Source organism: Platichthys flesus, chromosome 22 (genome assembly GCF_949316205.1).
Source record: "Platichthys flesus chromosome 22, fPlaFle2.1, whole genome shotgun sequence".
Classification (NCBI taxonomy): Eukaryota; Metazoa; Chordata; class Actinopteri; order Pleuronectiformes; family Pleuronectidae; genus Platichthys; species Platichthys flesus.
In genome coordinates this window covers 7074667-7092115 of record NC_084966.1, presented here as the reverse complement: position 1 = coordinate 7092115, position 17449 = coordinate 7074667, and the positions used below count along the sequence as shown (strand labels likewise).

The 17449-nt window shown below is 41.8% G+C and overlaps 3 protein-coding genes across 4 annotated transcripts; all 3 read right to left on the bottom strand.

Annotated features, from left to right (window-relative positions):
• Positions 1 to 2407: 2407 nt before the first annotated feature.
• gucy1b2 (guanylate cyclase 1, soluble, beta 2) lies at positions 2408 to 8716 on the bottom strand. The gene is made up of 17 exons (XM_062380891.1): positions 8417 to 8716; positions 7691 to 7764; positions 7505 to 7599; positions 6418 to 6578; positions 6163 to 6262; positions 5858 to 6036; positions 5673 to 5763; positions 5320 to 5423; positions 5130 to 5231; positions 4912 to 5005; positions 4636 to 4832; positions 4434 to 4557; positions 4204 to 4352; positions 3939 to 4085; positions 3433 to 3587; positions 2829 to 3010; positions 2408 to 2683 (listed from the first exon to the last, which is right to left on the bottom strand). The coding sequence occupies exons 1-17, from the start codon at positions 8417 to 8419 to the stop codon at positions 2514 to 2516; spliced, it is 2127 nt and encodes a 708-aa protein (XP_062236875.1). The 5' UTR covers positions 8420 to 8716; the 3' UTR covers positions 2408 to 2513.
• A 1329-nt stretch (positions 8717 to 10045) lies between these two features.
• LOC133933191 (small cell adhesion glycoprotein homolog) lies at positions 10046 to 13079 on the bottom strand. 2 transcript variants are annotated; one of them, XM_062380134.1, is made up of 5 exons: positions 12952 to 13056; positions 12791 to 12866; positions 12307 to 12370; positions 11482 to 11523; positions 10046 to 11296 (listed from the first exon to the last, which is right to left on the bottom strand). In XM_062380134.1, the coding sequence occupies exons 3-5, from the start codon at positions 12356 to 12358 to the stop codon at positions 11082 to 11084; spliced, it is 309 nt and encodes a 102-aa protein (XP_062236118.1). In that variant the 5' UTR covers positions 12359 to 12370; positions 12791 to 12866; positions 12952 to 13056; the 3' UTR covers positions 10046 to 11081. The 2 variants fall into 2 exon arrangements, with proteins under 2 accessions (XP_062236118.1, XP_062236117.1); XM_062380133.1 differs by lacking the exon at positions 12791 to 12866 and having other exon boundaries at positions 12952 to 13079.
• Positions 13080 to 14502: 1423 nt separating this feature from the next.
• On the bottom strand, positions 14503 to 16836 carry s100b (S100 calcium binding protein, beta (neural)). The gene is made up of 3 exons (XM_062380138.1): positions 16682 to 16836; positions 15903 to 16062; positions 14503 to 15474 (listed from the first exon to the last, which is right to left on the bottom strand). Exons 2-3 carry the CDS (start codon positions 16044 to 16046, stop codon positions 15325 to 15327), a joined length of 294 nt encoding a protein of 97 aa, XP_062236122.1. The 5' UTR covers positions 16047 to 16062; positions 16682 to 16836; the 3' UTR covers positions 14503 to 15324.
• Between the last annotated feature and the right edge of the window lie 613 nt (positions 16837 to 17449).

The following is a 17449-nucleotide window of genomic DNA, read 5'->3' as shown; positions in this document are numbered from 1 at the left end:
AACACAGATGCTTCAACATTCATTTTTTCAGTGTGAAATTTGACCATTCTTCATTTGTTCAGTATCACATAGTATCTAACGTCATCAATTGATCTGCTGGGTGTTGTCCTGATCTGCGTTTAATGATTTCTGACAAAATTCGACCTTTTTCTTCCCGTGCTAAGTTTGCATGTTCTCCCCGTGCCTGCGTGGTGTTTCTGCAGATCGAGGTCAGATTAATCAGAGTTTAATTACGCGTGGGAAGTCTCTGTACGTTGGCCCCTGTGATTATGCTGGAGATCCGCCAGTGTGCACCATGCCTATCGCCCAAAGTCAGCTGGGATCCCCCCCCCCCCGTGCCACCCTCAAGAAGATTTAACGGAGATAATGAATGGATGGATGGAACCACCTGCAGCTGAATCCGGCCACAACAGAGGATATTGAGAACCCTTTCAAAGGCCCACCTTCTCCAGGGATGTGGAACAGTCCTACAAGGACACAGGCACTTAACTGGACAATGAGCTATAGAACGGGCCACCAGCACCAAGGTCATGTACAGTGTGTTCAATTCCATCCTCCCCATGTTTCCTATGACTTGCTCGGGGAGAAGCATCACAGCTAAAGAATACAAGGCTGCACTTAAACCCCAAACACGTGTAAGCTGAGTTTAAAGCTCTTTTTATAACTGTTGGTGTATACACTTTAGAAATTGGTCCAGCAGTCTGTCTGTGTGGCTACAATGTTATCCAATGGGACACCAGTGACAGTACATGAAATGTTCATTATAGCTTTTTCGCCAATAAAAGGCTTAAATTGTTATTCCAGGTGTTTTCCAAGCCACCTGGTGACATCACATCTCGCTCAAGGAGAAGTGTCACTCGCGACCCTGTGGCCTCTCTCCCTCTTCAATTTGTAGGATCCCTTTGTTCATATTCTCCAAAACAAACCAGTACGGACAACCACTGCTGTCAAAAGCTTCATGACGTCTGTATAACGTTTAAGCTCATCTTAGATTCTCCCAGTAAAATCCCAACTCTGGCAACAGTCGCTTAGTTGTAGGCAAACCTCACCTTGCAAAAATCGAATGTGGTGGAAATAATCTGGTGCTGTTGAGCTCTACTGGATTATACAGAGGGGTTTTTCTCTTATCTCCTTCAGTCAAAGAGAGGGGGTGGACAAAATATAAACTTCTAATAATTTATGAATGCGTTGGGCTGTAATGTTTTCTTTGAAACTTAAGGCGAGCAGTGTCTCTGATCTAATTCAACTGCCGTGACAAAAGGATGCTCGTACATTTCTAAGAACTGTAAGAGCTGCACGCATTATGAAGGTGCAGGCACTTCTTTTTCCATGCACGAGTAACAATGTGCGTTTGTATCTGTTCAGGCCGACATGCTTACATAAGAAATGTTATGGTCTACTCACCTCTGCAACAAAACACACACACCATGTGTCATTATGGACTGAAGTGGGCTGATTTTGGCTCAGCCATTATCATCTTATACAACCCACTACTGTGAAGAGACAGAGCGTGCGTGTGTGTGTGTGTGTGTGTGTGTGTGTGTGCGTGCACCCACACTACTCATGTGCTTATGTGCCATTTTAAGTCATTTCTAAAATTGCACACTAATAAAGCAGCGCTCCTGGCCCCTCTCTGTCAGCAGGGCTGCTGAGCTGATGAAGTGTGTGAATGTGAAACACACAACTGAAGCAGCCACTCTCACTGTACAACCCACGAGTCTCTCAAACAAAGCCAACCTGGCGCAGAACCCTGTCATGGTTCTTATCGTCCTCACAACAACAAGTACACTCATGTGATGTGTTTATTTAGAAATATTATTGTTTTTATCTCGATGCCTCTCCGGTTTTTTAATGTATTTCAACTCAGTCACCACATGGTGGTGTAATAATCTTATGGATGACTGTACTGACCTTCATGCAACTGGAAAACCTTCTGTACATGAGAGAAACAGTTAATCTTGTAAACACATCTGTGGGCTGTACCAGACAAATGGACGTGCAAATGGAGCAGAGCGATCATCAGTGACCCTATACTGATATCCATCTCTCACAGGACAGGCAATTTCATGCTAATAAACAGGGACAGACACAGAGGGACCCATCGTACTAATTATTACAAGAAGAAAAAAACTAACAATGAAACGTTATCTCCAAATACATCAACACAGACAATTGTAATCCAGATACTCAAATGCCTGTTCATCTGTCTTTGTAGATTATTAATTGCATGAAGAATTTAGCCTATGTGTATCGACAGTTATATAATCCAAATAATATTAAAATATATTTGTTACACATAACAATGCCGAAGTGGTGAAAACGTAACCTCCTTGTTGGGGTTGCAGTGACCCAATGGTACAAGGGCAGAGAAAATTGAACCATGAAATATGACATCAACACAAAAATAGGATTTGTCAGTGTCACACTTTAGTAAAAGCTTTCATACAATAAATATTTCAAGAAGGGATTTATAAAGACAGAATCTGTAAAGGTCAAACTTCAGGGATCCTCAGTCAGAATAAAGCACAGAGTCTGCTGTTGAAGTTGTTTTCCGGTGTGTGGATGCTGCTCTCGTCGTTGGCATATGGGGGGCTGATGTCCCAGGCAAAGGGGGTGACTGCTTGCGGGCCGCTGGATCCATCAGGGGGCGTGGCAACTCTCGAATCAGGCTCCTTGTCAGGGTCTAAATGAAAGACGTTATTATTTAGTGAACCATAAGTGAACCATATGTCAGATTCCTTGTGTTTGTGTTGAGTTATAAACCTGAATCATAGTAGTATGATTTGAGCTTCGCTTACTGAGCATGATGTCAACCACTTCCTCTTTACCTTTTTCGCTCTGGCCTTGAAGGACGTCCTTGTAGAGACACGTCTTCCCGGCCTCCCTTCCCATGATGTCGTCTTCGGAAGCCGTCAGGTTCCCCAACAGGAAGTAGGTGGTCATCAGGCCTTTACCCTTCACCTCAATCTGCCCGCGCTGTTGTATGTTGAACCCGGTATCTCTGAGCTCACTGCAGAACGCATGACGGGATGAGGGATGAGGCATGGGCCCAGACAGTGAGAAATCAGCTTGGCAAATAAACATCCTTTACCCTCCCCCCCTCCCTTCAACCCTTTGAGTCGACAGGGTGATGACAGGTGTATAACAGCAGCTCAGACATCTCATGATAAGATAAATGAGGGGTAATAGGGAGAGCTGCCTTGGATGTGTGCATGTGCATTACAACTTAAACAACTTGGCATAATAATAATAAACACATAAGACAGATGGAGGATATTTTGCTAGAAACTGCAAAACGAGTCTTGTACGGAAGGTGCTATTCAAACAAACAAAGCTTATCCTTATTATTGCTCAGGATCATCAAATACCTGGGAATGGATCAGGGAGCCAGCATCAGTGGGAGAAGATACGTGCACACAGGCACACACAAACCTGTATGTAGAAGGGCTGAGGTGAATGTGGTCCGGGAGTCCATGACTCTCCATCCTGGAGGCTGTGTTAACAGTGTCTCCAAACAGGCAGTAGCGAGGCATCTTCTCCCCCACCACGCCGGCTAACACTGGGCCGGTGTGCAGACCCACACGGATCTGAAACCCACAGTAATGCCGTGTCAGCACAGAAATACAAGCCGGAGAACAAGAAAACAATGGGAGGTCCCATGTGGCCCTGATTCTGGATAATGCACACTTTCTTCTCAGAGGCCTGAAGAGAGTGGAAGTTAATGAGGTAAAGTTCTCAAATGGATTCTCTAATAAACTACAGATATAGCATTGTCTGGACTGAAAGTAGTGTTGGTTCAAAGGAGATCTGAGAGGTACCAGTTGCATGAGTTTACCAGGCCAGATCAAACATCTTACACACTTGTTTTTTATGTGGTTGGAACGAGAGCTACTACCCAGCTCTGTCAAGTCGGTTTAAAAAGCACTTGACCCACTCACCTGAATGTGTTTGCCTGTTACAGGGTTGGTGACCTCTCTGGCCGCTATCCTCATACCCAAAGCAAAGTTGGCCACTCTGCAAGCGTGGGTGTCGGTCGGGACTGGAACGCCACCCACCACCATGTAGGCATCACCAATAGTTTCAACCTTTGAGAAAGTGAAGAAAACTTTTATTCTATAAATCAACTATACTTGTGTGTTCCCTCTAGATCGTAATTTTGCTGAAAAAAAAAGACTAGAACAAATGTTAGGGGAGCGATGATACCTTGTAGACGTCGTGTACACTGGTGAGGCGGTCGAACCTGGAGTACATGGAGTTGAGCATGTGAACGATATGGATGGGCTCACAGGCAGCGCAGATGTTTGTGAAGGTCACCACGTCGCTGAATAGAATAGTGCACACCTCAAACTCCCCTGTAGAAGACAAAACTATTTAACATAGCAACAGACGGACATGTACGATGTGGACAACTGGGTGGTTGCAGGTCGACTTACCCGCCTCCACGCTCTTGCCATCTTTGAGCTGATTGGCTACATGACGTGGAAGCATGGCATACAACAGAGTCTCCGTCTTCTCCTTCTCAGCCTCAAGGTGCCGAGACAGGATTCTTAGTTCCTCCTGTGGACACACTCAGATTTGTAGAGTGCATCACACCACAGAGATCATATACTATCGCAAAAAAAACGACTGTTCTACCTTTTTCCTCTCCAGCTGGTTGGTCAGCTCCATCTCAGCCAGACGTTGCTGGTTGAGAAGAACCAGGTCTCTGGTGACGTCGTGCTGGGCCAGGTCCGCCAGGTGCAGCCCCACGTCTTGAAGTTCCTGGAGGCTCCTCAGCTTCGGAGAACACATGTACAGCATACAGCCGAGGGAATCCATCCACAACATCTGACCTGCAGATTACATAAATACAGGGGGTTCACGTTTAGGTTTTATTTTACATGTATTCTATGTAGCGTTGTGGAGGGTCACCTCTTAGCTGGAGGCTGGAGTTTGTGTCTTTGCAGCTCTTCAAGACAAACTGACTGTTGATGAACTTCCTGATGCTCTCAATGGTGATGGTCACCTGGAGGACAGATACAATCTCAAATCACCCAAACCCAGGATATTTCGGGCTTCATGGTTTTCAAGGTGTAGGAAGAGGAGATGTATGTTTTCCATATTGGTTTAGATAAAATACCATCTTTTACCTGTGGGTGTACAATGATGAAATATTGGTCCAGTGTAGCCTCTCTGGCCTGAAGACCCGGAACAAACTTCTGTATGTTCACGCCAGTCTGCCTTATCTTCAGCTGTCCACAAACAAACAGGCAATAAGCCGATTAATTTAAAACAAAAAATATAGTTCCAGTACTTCCACAGATATGAATGGAGCCTTACATCTTTGTCAAAGACGATATGAAAGGGAAAAGCATTGCAGAACGATTTCTCCTCCATCCACAGCTTGTCTGGGTAACATGGAGTGAAGGTGCGCTGGTGGCTGCCTAGGAAGTAAATCAAACACCAATTAAATCGTGGCTGGATAATCTACTCTTAATATATACTGTATAAACATAACTCCATTCCGTCAGGCATCAGCAGACTCATTTCAATGTAGTTGTTTTTCATGTCTTGCACGAAGCTGTTTACTCAACTGATTATCTGTCTGCTAAGCCCTCCCCTCCAGCCCAGGTTACAGTGCGGCTTGTTTTTGTTTAATAGATTAATTCTAAGAACAAACATATGGAGTTGACCTTTTCCTGAGAGAGCCAATGCTCTGATCAGGTCCCAGCCGCTCCTCTTCCCGGCCAGTGACACATATCTGTCCCTCATTCGTTTGAAACACTCCTCCTGGGGAATAAATCAAACATACCATAAGTGGGCCAAGAATCAGAAACACACATAATATACACATTCCATATAAAGACAGAAACTATACACTCGCCTCTCTATGACTGCAGAAGACCTGGACTGTGCTCTTGCAGGCTCCGCTGGTCTGTTTGACCAGGAACACGACGTGCTCCCTCTTCCCCGTCCGCTCGTCTTCGACCGATTGGTTCAGAACCTCCATGGTCACTGTGCTGTCGAAGAGGTCTCTGCCAACCGCCTCCATGATGCCTGCAGCAGGAAGGACACGTGGGGGGGAAAGGAATGAAGAAGAATAACAGACACTGGATCTGTACGTTTAAATATGTTCAGATCAGATGCAGGTGACTGCAGTGGAGTGAGATATTGTTTCTTTACCAGGCACAATATGGTGCAGACCCTTCCTGTCCGAGTAATAGTGAAGCAGCATATTCCCGTCATCTGTCATCTCCACTCGGAAAGATGGTGCATTCATTTCCTGTATAAAAACACAACCCTTTAACCAAAAACGCACATCTTCAACCTTTTTAATTAGCATTTTACATTTCATATCTTTTCATCTTAAGCCTTCGCACCACTTTTGTCAATCTTGGTTGTGCTCCACAAATAAGCTTTGACTTGACAGTTGCATACCCGATAGGACAGAGCCAGGTAGCTGTGGAGAGAATCCAGATTTTGGATGAAATCAAACAGATTTCCCCCCAGTGTCCTGAGCATGGTGTCGTATCCCGCTTTCTTACAGAAAACAAAGAAGTGTTCTCCGAAGAGCTTCAGGAACACGTCCGCCGAGACACCTGGAAACACACAAGCAAACCCTGTCACTGAATTACAGGCATTGAGTCCATGTTGCACTTATCAGTTTGTCCTCTGGCTTCCCACTGCACATGTGTGTGTCTCATTAAAGCGCTGGTGTTGAGCCCATATTCAATTACAGCCTGTCCCCAAAAGGATGTACAGTCCAGATAATCAGCCCCATAGGAGGAGCTGTTGACATTCTGTGAATAAACAATTCTTGTTATGTTTTATGCATCTGTCCCCAGAGGTCCCGGTGTTTCCATCCATCCATGTGTCTGTCAAACGTGATCCATATGTGTCCAGGAATAATTTATGTGTCAAGCACAAAGCTTTTTTGCAGCTGCCGAGTATGTGAAGGTGTTGAGCAACTTCTGAACTGGAGTAATTGTCTATATCCAAACCATAAACCATTACAGACGTGCATGACGTGTAGCCAATACTGGAGCGGCTCTGCTGTGCAAAGATCAAACCGGATCAAATGTGTGGAGTCTGAGCGTGCATCTGCAGCAGTGTTTAGTTTGTGCCGTCTTTTTTTATTCATGTTGAGGCAATTGTGTAAATGTCCATTGGGCGACACCAGTTGGATTTCATCGGGGACATTGTTAACACCCGACAGAGACAAACACAGAGACGAGCAGTTTTCGCACCTCGAGCACCCACTGCACATGCGTTGATTAATTGTAAAAAATGTTATTTACAATAAATTTGAGATACTGTCCTTGAGAACAGATACAACAGCTCCTACATTTATGAAAGAAATGGACAAATGAGAAAAGTATGGTCCAGGTCAACTGTAGACTAAAGAACAAAGTGAATTAGACAACTGGAAAACTGATTCTGGATAAGAGCCATGAAGTCAAACTTTCCCATTGACCAAGCTTTTGTTCATCATGGATCTCATGGACAGAGGAGGTGGAAATCTCACCCAGCAGTGAGCAGGCCTCCCCCACCAGGCTCAGCGTCAGTATATCATCATAAACCGTGTACGTCATGAAGGTGTCCTGGACCCCGGGTAGAGAGCTGCGCAAAAACATGCACAGGCGTTGTGACATTTCAGCATAAAGTCTTCAGCATCATTACAGTTGTCTTCCATTCTCACACATGTGCAGACCTCAGTTTGTCCCACGTCTCTTGGCCGAATCGCTCCATCACCAGGGACTGGAGGCAGCTGTTGATGAACCCGTACTGCAGAGAAAACAAACAATTCTTTTAGCTCAGTTTCACCATCTGTTTAACGAGCATTTAGACTTTATGTCTTCACAACGTACATAATAGAAAGGCCTTAAAACAAGATGATCTCCTAAAAAACTGTTGCTTTTAGTTTGTTTCAGACATGCTGTGTGTTATGTACCGTCATAATTTTGGATAACTGAATAAAACTTAATATATAAGACTTAATTTGCCCTGACGAATGTAGTATTTACATTTTTTATTTCCTATTTGGGAGCTTGAAATGAGATTGTGTTAATAGACAGTTTTAAAACCACTTGTAAGTTATCAACACACAAAATGCATCAGTGGCTGCAACTTCATGTCAAAATACCACAACCCACTTAGCTGTCCTCCCAAGCATCAACAACTGCTTGTATCACGTTTCAATATTTTAAAGTAGTTTCTCAGAAGCTGCATTTTAAATCTGTAACAACCAAGTATGTGGGAAACTGTGTCACTGCGCACCCTGGTATAATGAAATGTTTACGCTCTTACACTGAAGGAGACTTTTGAATTAAAAAGTGTAAAACACCAACATTTTCAGCATTGTTAAATCTTTGCCTCAACAACCCTTTAATTTGAATTATTAGTCATCTATTAATCTTTGGTTATAGGAGCTACTCACCATTTCTGTATCTGCCGTCACCTTTCTGACTTGTACAACCACGAGGAGCAAATGTAGAAGAGACTCCACACAGCGCTCTCTCTCTCTCGACCTCACATGTGGAGAGCTCAACTCCCACCCATTCTAGTAGCCTGTCACTTTCTACACACTTTCTTATAGGTGGTTGTGGAGGCAGAGATGTTAAGTGTTGCTCCGTTGTTTAGTGGGAGTTGGTTAAATTGACTGTCATCATTGTGCCTGATATTTAACTGGTTCTACATCCTGAGGGAGAGATGTGAGAAAGACGTCCGAGCTCATAACGTTCATTTGAGACGACACAATGGACATATTGTGCACAGAGACTTCTCTTTTTAATTACCACATATTTACGTTATATTTTAACCTTATTTTCACACTTTGAGGATTCACAAATAATAATTCCAACGTCTGTGTTTTTGAAGAAACCCCGTGTTTCCAGCCTTTAAATTAAAAAAGGTGTTTACCAGGTCTGCAGACCATTCTCAGTATATTTGCTTCCTCTCCCAGAAAAAAAACAAACAATTTAAAACCAATATCCAGGATTGTCTACCTTCTGAATCATGGAGGCTGTACCAAGAATAGATTTAAATAGATACAAATCTACAAACAAAATGCATTACTAAATAAACAACTAGGAATAACCAATGTCAGTTGTTTCCTATCCTTGGCTGCAGCTGGTCTCTGTGGCAGGATCATCTTTTAAGGGCTTTTGATATGATTTGGAGAACAAGGCTTTTTTTAGAACTTCTGTGTTCCAACTATTTAAAACATTTTGGGGACTATTTGATTTCTATATGGATCTTTTGTTGGGCTTCCTGTTGTTTTTTAAAACAGACACAAGCCTTGTTGTCTTCTTTGCATTTTGTTTTTATATTTATATCGTTTTGGTTATTATTTTGTACTGAACAAAGAGGAGATTCGTAGAGGATGCATATAAAAGCAACAAAATAAAATGTAGTTAAACTAAGTAAAAGCTACAGTTTGACAATGAGAGGAACCACAACATGATACTGATTACTGCCAAAGTTAAATCAGGAGGAGCCACAGGTGACACGAGGGAGCTTGATGACTGACAGATGCAATTATCCAATAGGAAACTGGTTACATGTTTGGTGGATGGGTATATTAAGTGGTTTGTTTCACATTCACAGATGAGGTGCAGGCAGAAGTGTTTGACTTTATCTCAGTTTTTATTATGTTTGACTAAAGAAGACGATTTATTCAGTGAGGTTTGTTGTGATCGTCCAATTTGGTAAGAGCTTGATACCTTTTAAATGTTGTTTCTTCATTTAATTCTCTTACTATTTCAAAGAAGAACAAGACTGAGCTTTTTTTACATATTCTCTTTTGACCTGTACCATGAAATATCTTTAATAAAATGTAGCACTTAAAGTTTAACAGTATAAGCTGTTTTACATCTCTCCATTGCCATTATTTACTATCTTCAGCCTTTAGAAACACTCTAAATATATTGCATAAAAGAGTAAATGCTTGAGGGACTCTGTGAGCTGGAGCAATAAGTATTGAGAGCTGAAAATCAACTGTGCAGTACTGTATTTTAACCACTAGATGACAGAGCTGCAACATTATATAAATCACTCAGGCACGAAATACAATTTATCAAAACGTTTGAACTTTATTCTTATAAAAATGTAACTAAGTGCACAGGGTTTTTTAATAACTATATGGAAGCAGTTACAAATGTTTAAGTCTATCCATTATTAAAATAAAAACATTCTCTGTTTGTAAAAATAAGTCAAAAAAGAAAATTGCCATCAACTCTCTGGTCTAAATGTTTACACATTTCTTTGTATGGATTATTTCCTGGAGATGATTCATGACAGTTGTATGTTAGTGAACATCAAGTCTGCAGTTAGTTACGAGCTTAAAATATGATCACAAATATGACCAGGGTGGAAAAAACCACTTGCACTCAAGAGTTAAGATGTTGATGGATGTTTATCACGTTTGAGACAACCAGCAGCATCTGGTGGCAGGTGGAGGTTCTAACATGCGACTCTGTGGTGAATGGGGCTTTCTGAGGTTTCTGTGTGGAAGCTCATTTTAAAGTTTTCCAGCCAAAGCAGACATTGAAAGTATCTCACAGTGATGAATGTCTGGAGGACTGAGAACCAATGTAAACTAGAAATGTTGGTTAGGGAAGTGAATGCTGCCCTGGATTCCAATAAATATAATAAAAGTCCTGGTAGTTTATTTTTACAAAGAAGGCAAAAGAAAAATTAAAGTCGCTGATTAAGATCCAATGCACTTCAGGATACATTCTTATCAGACTTCAGTGAGCTGTTAGTCATACAGATGCTGCAGTTAATCTTTACGTTTGGTCTCTGGAGTATTATTTTGAGTGTTATGTCCCCTGATTATGGGGAAATGTTCTGGTATAAGGATCCTGATCTGATGTTTACATTCAAGTTTGTGCCTGAATTTCATTAATTTAAAGAAAAGGAAATATTAAAGCGTTAAAATCGAGACACGTGAAATCCAGCTTTGCCATACCATTCATTTTTATGTAATTTGGTTGCATCAAAGTGCAAATTTGCTTCTTGCAGCTTGAAGAAATTAAAACCTTACATTTCTCACAACTATAAAAAAAAAGCTACAAAATCTAATTTGTCCCTGACTGCTCCCATCAAGTCTCTATCCTACTTTCTTCATCTTCATCAACCGCCAGAGGTTGGTTGGTTTGAAGCACCATGTCGGAGCAGAAAGGCTCCTCGTCCTCGTCGTCCATATCGTCATCGTCGTCCGTCTCGTTGGTCGTGTATGAGCCTTTATGTCGGGAAAGGCACCACATCAGCACAGCGATTACACAGATGAGCGCGAGCAGCACCGCACCCACGATCCCTGCAAGGAGGACAACACAAAAAAACATGAAACCCTGACACATATTTTACAACATTAAACAGGAAATACAGAGGCATGAAAACAAAGAAATTGCTTTAAGGGCAACAAATTAAATGGACGTTCCTTGTTTCATGTAAACAAAATAGTTCTTATTTAGTAGATAAAATATGAAGTTAAACTCTCACCTCCAATCAAGGCTGCAAGCTCTCCTTTACTTGAGTTGACATCTGTAAAAAAATTAATATTTCAAGCTTGAATAAACAGCTCTCATCCATTAATTCTGCTTTTAAATCACCATCGCCATCTTGTTTCAATAAAAATTGGGTCGACAAGTTGCCATTTCTTTTGTAACTGAACTTAAAATCATCAAACGGCTTCTCAAAAGTGAAAAACTGTTGGATGAGAGATTAAACTTGTGTATAAAATTTTAAATTTTAAATATAAGATTCCTTCATCAGAGTTAATATTTGGGGGAAAACAGAAATGCCTCTCATTTCTAGAAATATACTCTTCAGGTGTAAAACTAAAGCCTGGCCCCAGACTGCTGCTCTCCGGCCCTGCTGTGGAAACAAGGACCAGCTGGTATCGGTGTGTTGGCCTTTATCTCCACAGCGACAGACCCCGGAGGCGTCACAGGCCTTCCCATGCTCCTCTCTGGCACCAGGCTGATAAGACACTCCCTGCTCAACACACCTCGGCTGGGCCAGAAGACGCTGTGTGTGTTTACATTAAGTTTGGGATTTTCTCCTCTGATCACATATTGATGAGTTAATCAGAACCTTACTGAACCCCAAGATTTTTTTTAAAAGCTGATAAAACAAGGAACTCTAGAAACAAATTGGAAAGAAAATCAGTATGTGGGTTGAGATCTTGGTAGAAGTGAATTTTTTTTTCACGACTGACTCTATATCATTCGTCCATCAAATACACTCCACAGAAGTTATCGGCAGTTGTGTGTAAATTACGATCACAACACATAAGGTGGTCTATGTGAACGCTCATGAACGTACCCAGCATCAGTATCTTGGGCACAGCCTCTGGAGCCGGTGAACGGGTTTCCATGCTGACATCAACCTGAACAGAAACAGGTTATTTGGCACGACTGTGAAAGAGTGACTGCTGGTACAGAGGAGAAGTCTTGGGATCATCCTCTGAGCACCATGAACATTTATCTTCTGCATCAAATAGTTTTCAGGGGAGGGTAAACTACAACATTGTCTCTCAAGCGTCTCCCTGGGTTGATGCCTCTGCATCACAACACCACAACTGGATCAGAAGTGTCAGAGATTGTTTCTGTCATCCAGCTGCTCACAGCTGCTCATCGGAACCAATAAACAAATGTGGAATGCATCAAAACAGACAAGAGTTTTGTCTGTTAACCAAAATAAAACATTATTACCACAACAAAAAGAGGATAGAACTTCAACTCCTCTTACACATTTCCTTTTACATAAGTCTGCTTTAATTCTTAACTGAAAACGCAACTTTACTGACTCATTACTTCATGTGACCAGGGAGAAACAAAGATACAACATCTGTAAGTGGCTGTTGATGTCGAGGTGAGCTTGTTCTGCAAAATGCATCAAGTAAAATATCACAAAAGACAACAATAAAACTTTAATCTGTATAATAGGTAAAACAAAAAGAGAACTCACCACTTCTGAGAATCTGCAGGCAGCTAGGCAGCTCCTCATTCACCAAGAAGAACAACAAGATGAAGAAGAAGCATGTGCTGTACAACACACACACACACACACACACACACACACACAGATGGGTGTGGTGTCAGTCCCCAGGGTCCAGTCCCGTTCCCCTGTCGGCCAATCGTGCGGCTGACTCCCCCTCAGATGCTAAACAGCCTGCAGATGTCTGAAACTGTGCAGCTGGTAACGCCTCTGACATCATACGCAGTACAACACACACACACACACACACAAATTACCCTGTGTGTGTTCACATCACAAACATCTTTCCCTCCGCCTGGTTATTAATACTAGTTCTAGTTTTGCATAGGGCTGTGTCTTAACTTCGGGGACATATGGAGGCCGAAGGGACACGTGTGATTCCATTGTTTTGGAACAGGTGAGGGGTTCATGTGGTTTAAGTTTTGTGCAAATACATTGTAATGCACTCGCCTATGAGAGAGAACTGGTTTCATGCACTTTCACAAATGAACAGTAGGCGGCGACTCCAGTTGGTTGCAGGACTGACTCTACTTCTCAAATATTTCTTCTCATGTTCAATTTGTAAATGATGGTCCATTTGGAATACACAAAACACCATGCGTTAGGGTCGTGTGCGCGGTGATTGGTGGCAGGTATCATCCAATGGGAGCAGATCGCTGGTGTCGGTGGGCGTGCACGGTCCTCGGCTCCACCCTCCGCTCCTCCAAATAGAGTGACTTTTGGTTTCATGAGACAGGAACTTCCCTTCACCCCTCAGGGTCGTTTGAGTGAGGTCGGTGGAACACAAAGAAAAGATGGAATATGATCTGCTGTTGCCATAAGGCCTTTTGTTGACTTCTAATATTTGGACTGTTAATGTGGCGTCACCGGGTGAAAGTAATTCAAGGCACATGTTTGAATCCCCCTACATGGGCTCACAAGGGAAATGGCCCCACAAATGTTATTGACTAATGGCAAAGCAATGTCACACTTTTTAGTTCTAAATGTTGTTATCAAAACCAGACTTTTATAGAAAATTGCCTAAAAAAACCACCTCTTAAAAAACAATCTTCTGCCCACATAAAATCTTAAAGTAAAACTGAATTGGAGCAATTAAAACCAAACATTCATCTCTTTGTTAAAATGATTGATGAGGAACCGCTGTTTCTTTGACTTTGTCCTGATTGCTTCAACTTTCTGAATTCTGTTTGTTAACCAGGAAACATCTGTTCATTATTTAGACTTTTAAAGCAAAATGTGTAACTTACTTTCTTTACTTTCCTCAAGCTTGTTCAGTTTCATCAGACTGTGGATAAACACTGACGACATGATGTCTCCACAAACGTGAAGCCAAATCCCCCCCCCCCCTGGTGGCTGGCTGCAGTATAGTCATAGTCATAAACCCTGCCTCCTCCGTGTTAGCAGATGGGACATATGCCAAAAATAAAGTGGAGACGCTTCGTCCATGTTTATTCAGTCTATGATTTTTACGAATCCTTTGAATAAGAGCATTACCCTCATCCCAAAAAGACAAACTCACAGTTACACATTGATAATTTAATCATGTTGCCCACGTCCAAACAAACCAGCAAATCTGCACATTTCAAAAGACACATCGTCACCAGACAGACAGACACTTCTCTGTTCCACACTGTTTTGATTAACACGTTCAGAGCTACGTTTTCTCTGCATTGAGAGTTTTTAAGATTGTTTGACAGTTTCTACGGGATTCAAACTCTTAACAGCATCACAGCTGGAGGGAAAACTCATCTAGTCTACAAGCAACATTTTCAGATTATTTTAGCAGCTAACTCAACATTTGAAAATGTCTATTATTCTTTTTGCAGACACCTAACGAAAGAAACTTGCAAGCCATTTCGCAAATGTACCGGCCACGTTTCACATTTTTGACCGGATTCTATCAAATTAGCAGCGAGAGCAGCTCAAACTCACAAGACATTTAGAAACTTCTACAAGCCAATCAAGTGTATTTAACCAACTCTGTCTTTCACTTGCAGGGATCTCTAGAAAGTGACTGTTATGACTATAGTTTGTTATGGCCTCCTAAGATTTTGTAAACGCATATGATTGGTGAATTAAAAAAATCACTAGCCACATCCAAAATCTGCTAGCCATTTATAGATTTTACATTGAAATGAAGGTTGTCTGCTAGAACAGAAGGGAGACATGTATAATCCTTCACTAGCCGAATCAACAATCTAAAAGTCGTTAAAGAGAACCAAGATTCATGTTTTGCCCGGGTGTCGAGAAGGCTCTGCGTTGCCGGGCCTCTTGCTTCTTTTCTTTATTTGTAACAATTTACTTAAGCCCCTTCTTTCAATACCGTCCACGGTCCCCGCCTCATTACTCGTCCTCATGCTCGGAAAAAAAGTCGTGGCAGCAGACGGTCACCAGGGAGACGAAAGTCATGAACTCCTGGAAGTTGCACTCGGAGTCGCCGTCGGTGTCCAGGCTCTCCATCAGGGAGTCCAGCTCGGCCTGGTCCTTCACGTGCTGCAGACGGGTTCACATCAGGACAATTACCACATAGATATCCGTGCTTTAATAGAAGCTACACGATTTAACCAAAATATCTTGAATTCAAATACAAATGGCTTCAAATTAAGTTAAGCAATACATGAACAAAAGAGAATTATTTCAATGTATTTTTACTAACTTGATGTACTATTGTCAGGGTTATTTTCTTCTTTCTGTCCTTTAGTTCTTTTATTCCTCCTTTCAAATATTTATTTCCTTTATCAACTCATCTTATGTCTCCTAAACAACTTAACAAACTCTACTCCATAGTGAACTGTAGCTCTGTATAGTTTCCACCGAAGTTCTAATTCAACCTCTGTAAAGGGTTTGAAAACTAGTTTAGTTTAAGAATATACTCCATGTTCTCTCGGCTCATTTAAACCCTGTTTCATCGGACTTCTCACCGTCATCAGATCCGGCAGCTCGTCGTGCAGCAGGTCCTTCAGCTCGCTCTTCTTCAGTTTGTGTTTGTCTCCTTCTTTCTCCGAATACTTGCGAAACACAGCGATCAGGGTCGCCATGGAGGTCTCCAGGTCGGTCATCGCCATTGTGACTTTTTTTCTCCTTCAACATGAAAATGAATAAAAGACTAAAAATCTGTTGTGCTGCTGCGATTTCTAGTGGTAAAGTTCAGATTTTTTTCTTAATTATCTGAGGATAATGTCCATTAAGGAACAGCTAATTATCTTATTGCACCATATTTTTTAACAGATATTACATATAAATAATTTTGTTTTAAGAAATTATTTTTAACAATTTATTGTCTGACATGTACTTTCAAAAAAGCCTTGAAGTGGTATCCATTTCAAAATATCACTGTATTGATAATTGAATTAGTGAGTTGTGTTTTGTTGATAAAAAGTTACAAACACTGAAAATAATAAACACAATATTACACAGACTTCACATTAACTTGATTAAATTATCAAGAATATTTTGGCAAATTCAAATGTTTCCGTCTAAACATATTTTAGTAGCATGAGAGAACAACAAAGTGAGTCATCAAATTTTCTAGAATACTTAACTTGCACTTTTCAAAAACATGAGATAAAGAGCACAAACTATTTGATGATTGATCACAAGTTTAAAATAAATCATAATCTTAAGACAATGGCACAAAAACAAATATATATTTAGTGAATTTCCTCTTATTTCCTCGAGATGATGATGCAGATGACCTCACCTCAGGGTTCGCCTGGTCAGTAGCTGTGTGCTGCGTATCCAGAGAGCCGAGGCTGAGGATGGACCACAGCCTTTATACTGAGGCAGTGTGGTGGGTGGCGGTGCTGAGGTCAGCCAGTCTGTCGCTGACCAATCCCGTTCGTCCACCTCCCCTCACTCCACTGCTGCAGCACTGATCGGATTCTTAAAAACCTTATGTGCAACAACACGATCCCTGTTCCTAATAATGAGAAAATAAAGTATTTCTATTGCTCATGATACTTTAATTAGGTTTAATGAGTGAAATGGATGAATTTAGTGCAATCGTAGACTGCACATAGAGATGGAGGACGATGTCGTGAAGCCAATTGAACCACATCGCCCCCTGGTGGCTGGCCTCACTATATCGGTCCTAAACCCTTTCTCCTCCATGTCAGTGGGTGGGACAGGTCTCAAACAAAAAGTTCGAAGTACACATGAACGTAGTTTCTATCTTTTTAGCTAGTTCCTGATAAGTTCTGTGAATAAGGTGAAACATCGTGGTTGACAGCTGAGACTCACTCACGATTGGTCGAGAGGGTGTATTAGCAGGAAAGTGGCTCCACCCACCATACGAGGAACTGTTAAATAATGAAACCTAATGACTCATAGGAGCAGCAGGTCCTCTCTAGTTGAGGTACAGTACATTTACAAACCCTTGCCAAGCACCTCTGATGGGATCTAAGATTCGATGACACGGACAAACAAGCATAAAAGGTGCCAAACACCTCCCTGTGCATTTCTCCATCTG

Coding starts and splice junctions, on each gene's coding strand:
- s100b (XM_062380138.1), bottom strand. CDS start 16,046: ATGGCGATGACCGACCTGGAGACCTCCATGGCGACCCTGATCGCTGTG. Junction 15,475..15,902: donor AGCTGCCGGATCTGATGACG/GTGAGAAGTCCG, acceptor ACCCGTCTGCAG/CACGTGAAGGACCAGGCCGA.
- gucy1b2 (XM_062380891.1), bottom strand. Junction 4,558..4,635: donor ACCAGCTGGAGAGGAAAAAG/GTAGAACAGTCG, acceptor GTGTGTCCACAG/GAGGAACTAAGAATCCTGTC. Junction 3,588..3,938: donor TAACAGGCAAACACATTCAG/GTGAGTGGGTCA, acceptor TGTGGGTTTCAG/ATCCGTGTGGGTCTGCACAC.
- LOC133933191 (XM_062380133.1), bottom strand. CDS start 12,990: ATGAGGAGCTGCCTAGCTGCCTGCAGATTCTCAGAAGTG. Junction 12,371..12,951: donor CCTGCAGATTCTCAGAAGTG/GTGAGTTCTCTT, acceptor GTTTCTGTTCAG/GTTGATGTCAGCATGGAAAC. Junction 11,297..11,481: donor GCTTGCAGCCTTGATTGGAG/GTGAGAGTTTAA, acceptor TCCTCCTTGCAG/GGATCGTGGGTGCGGTGCTG.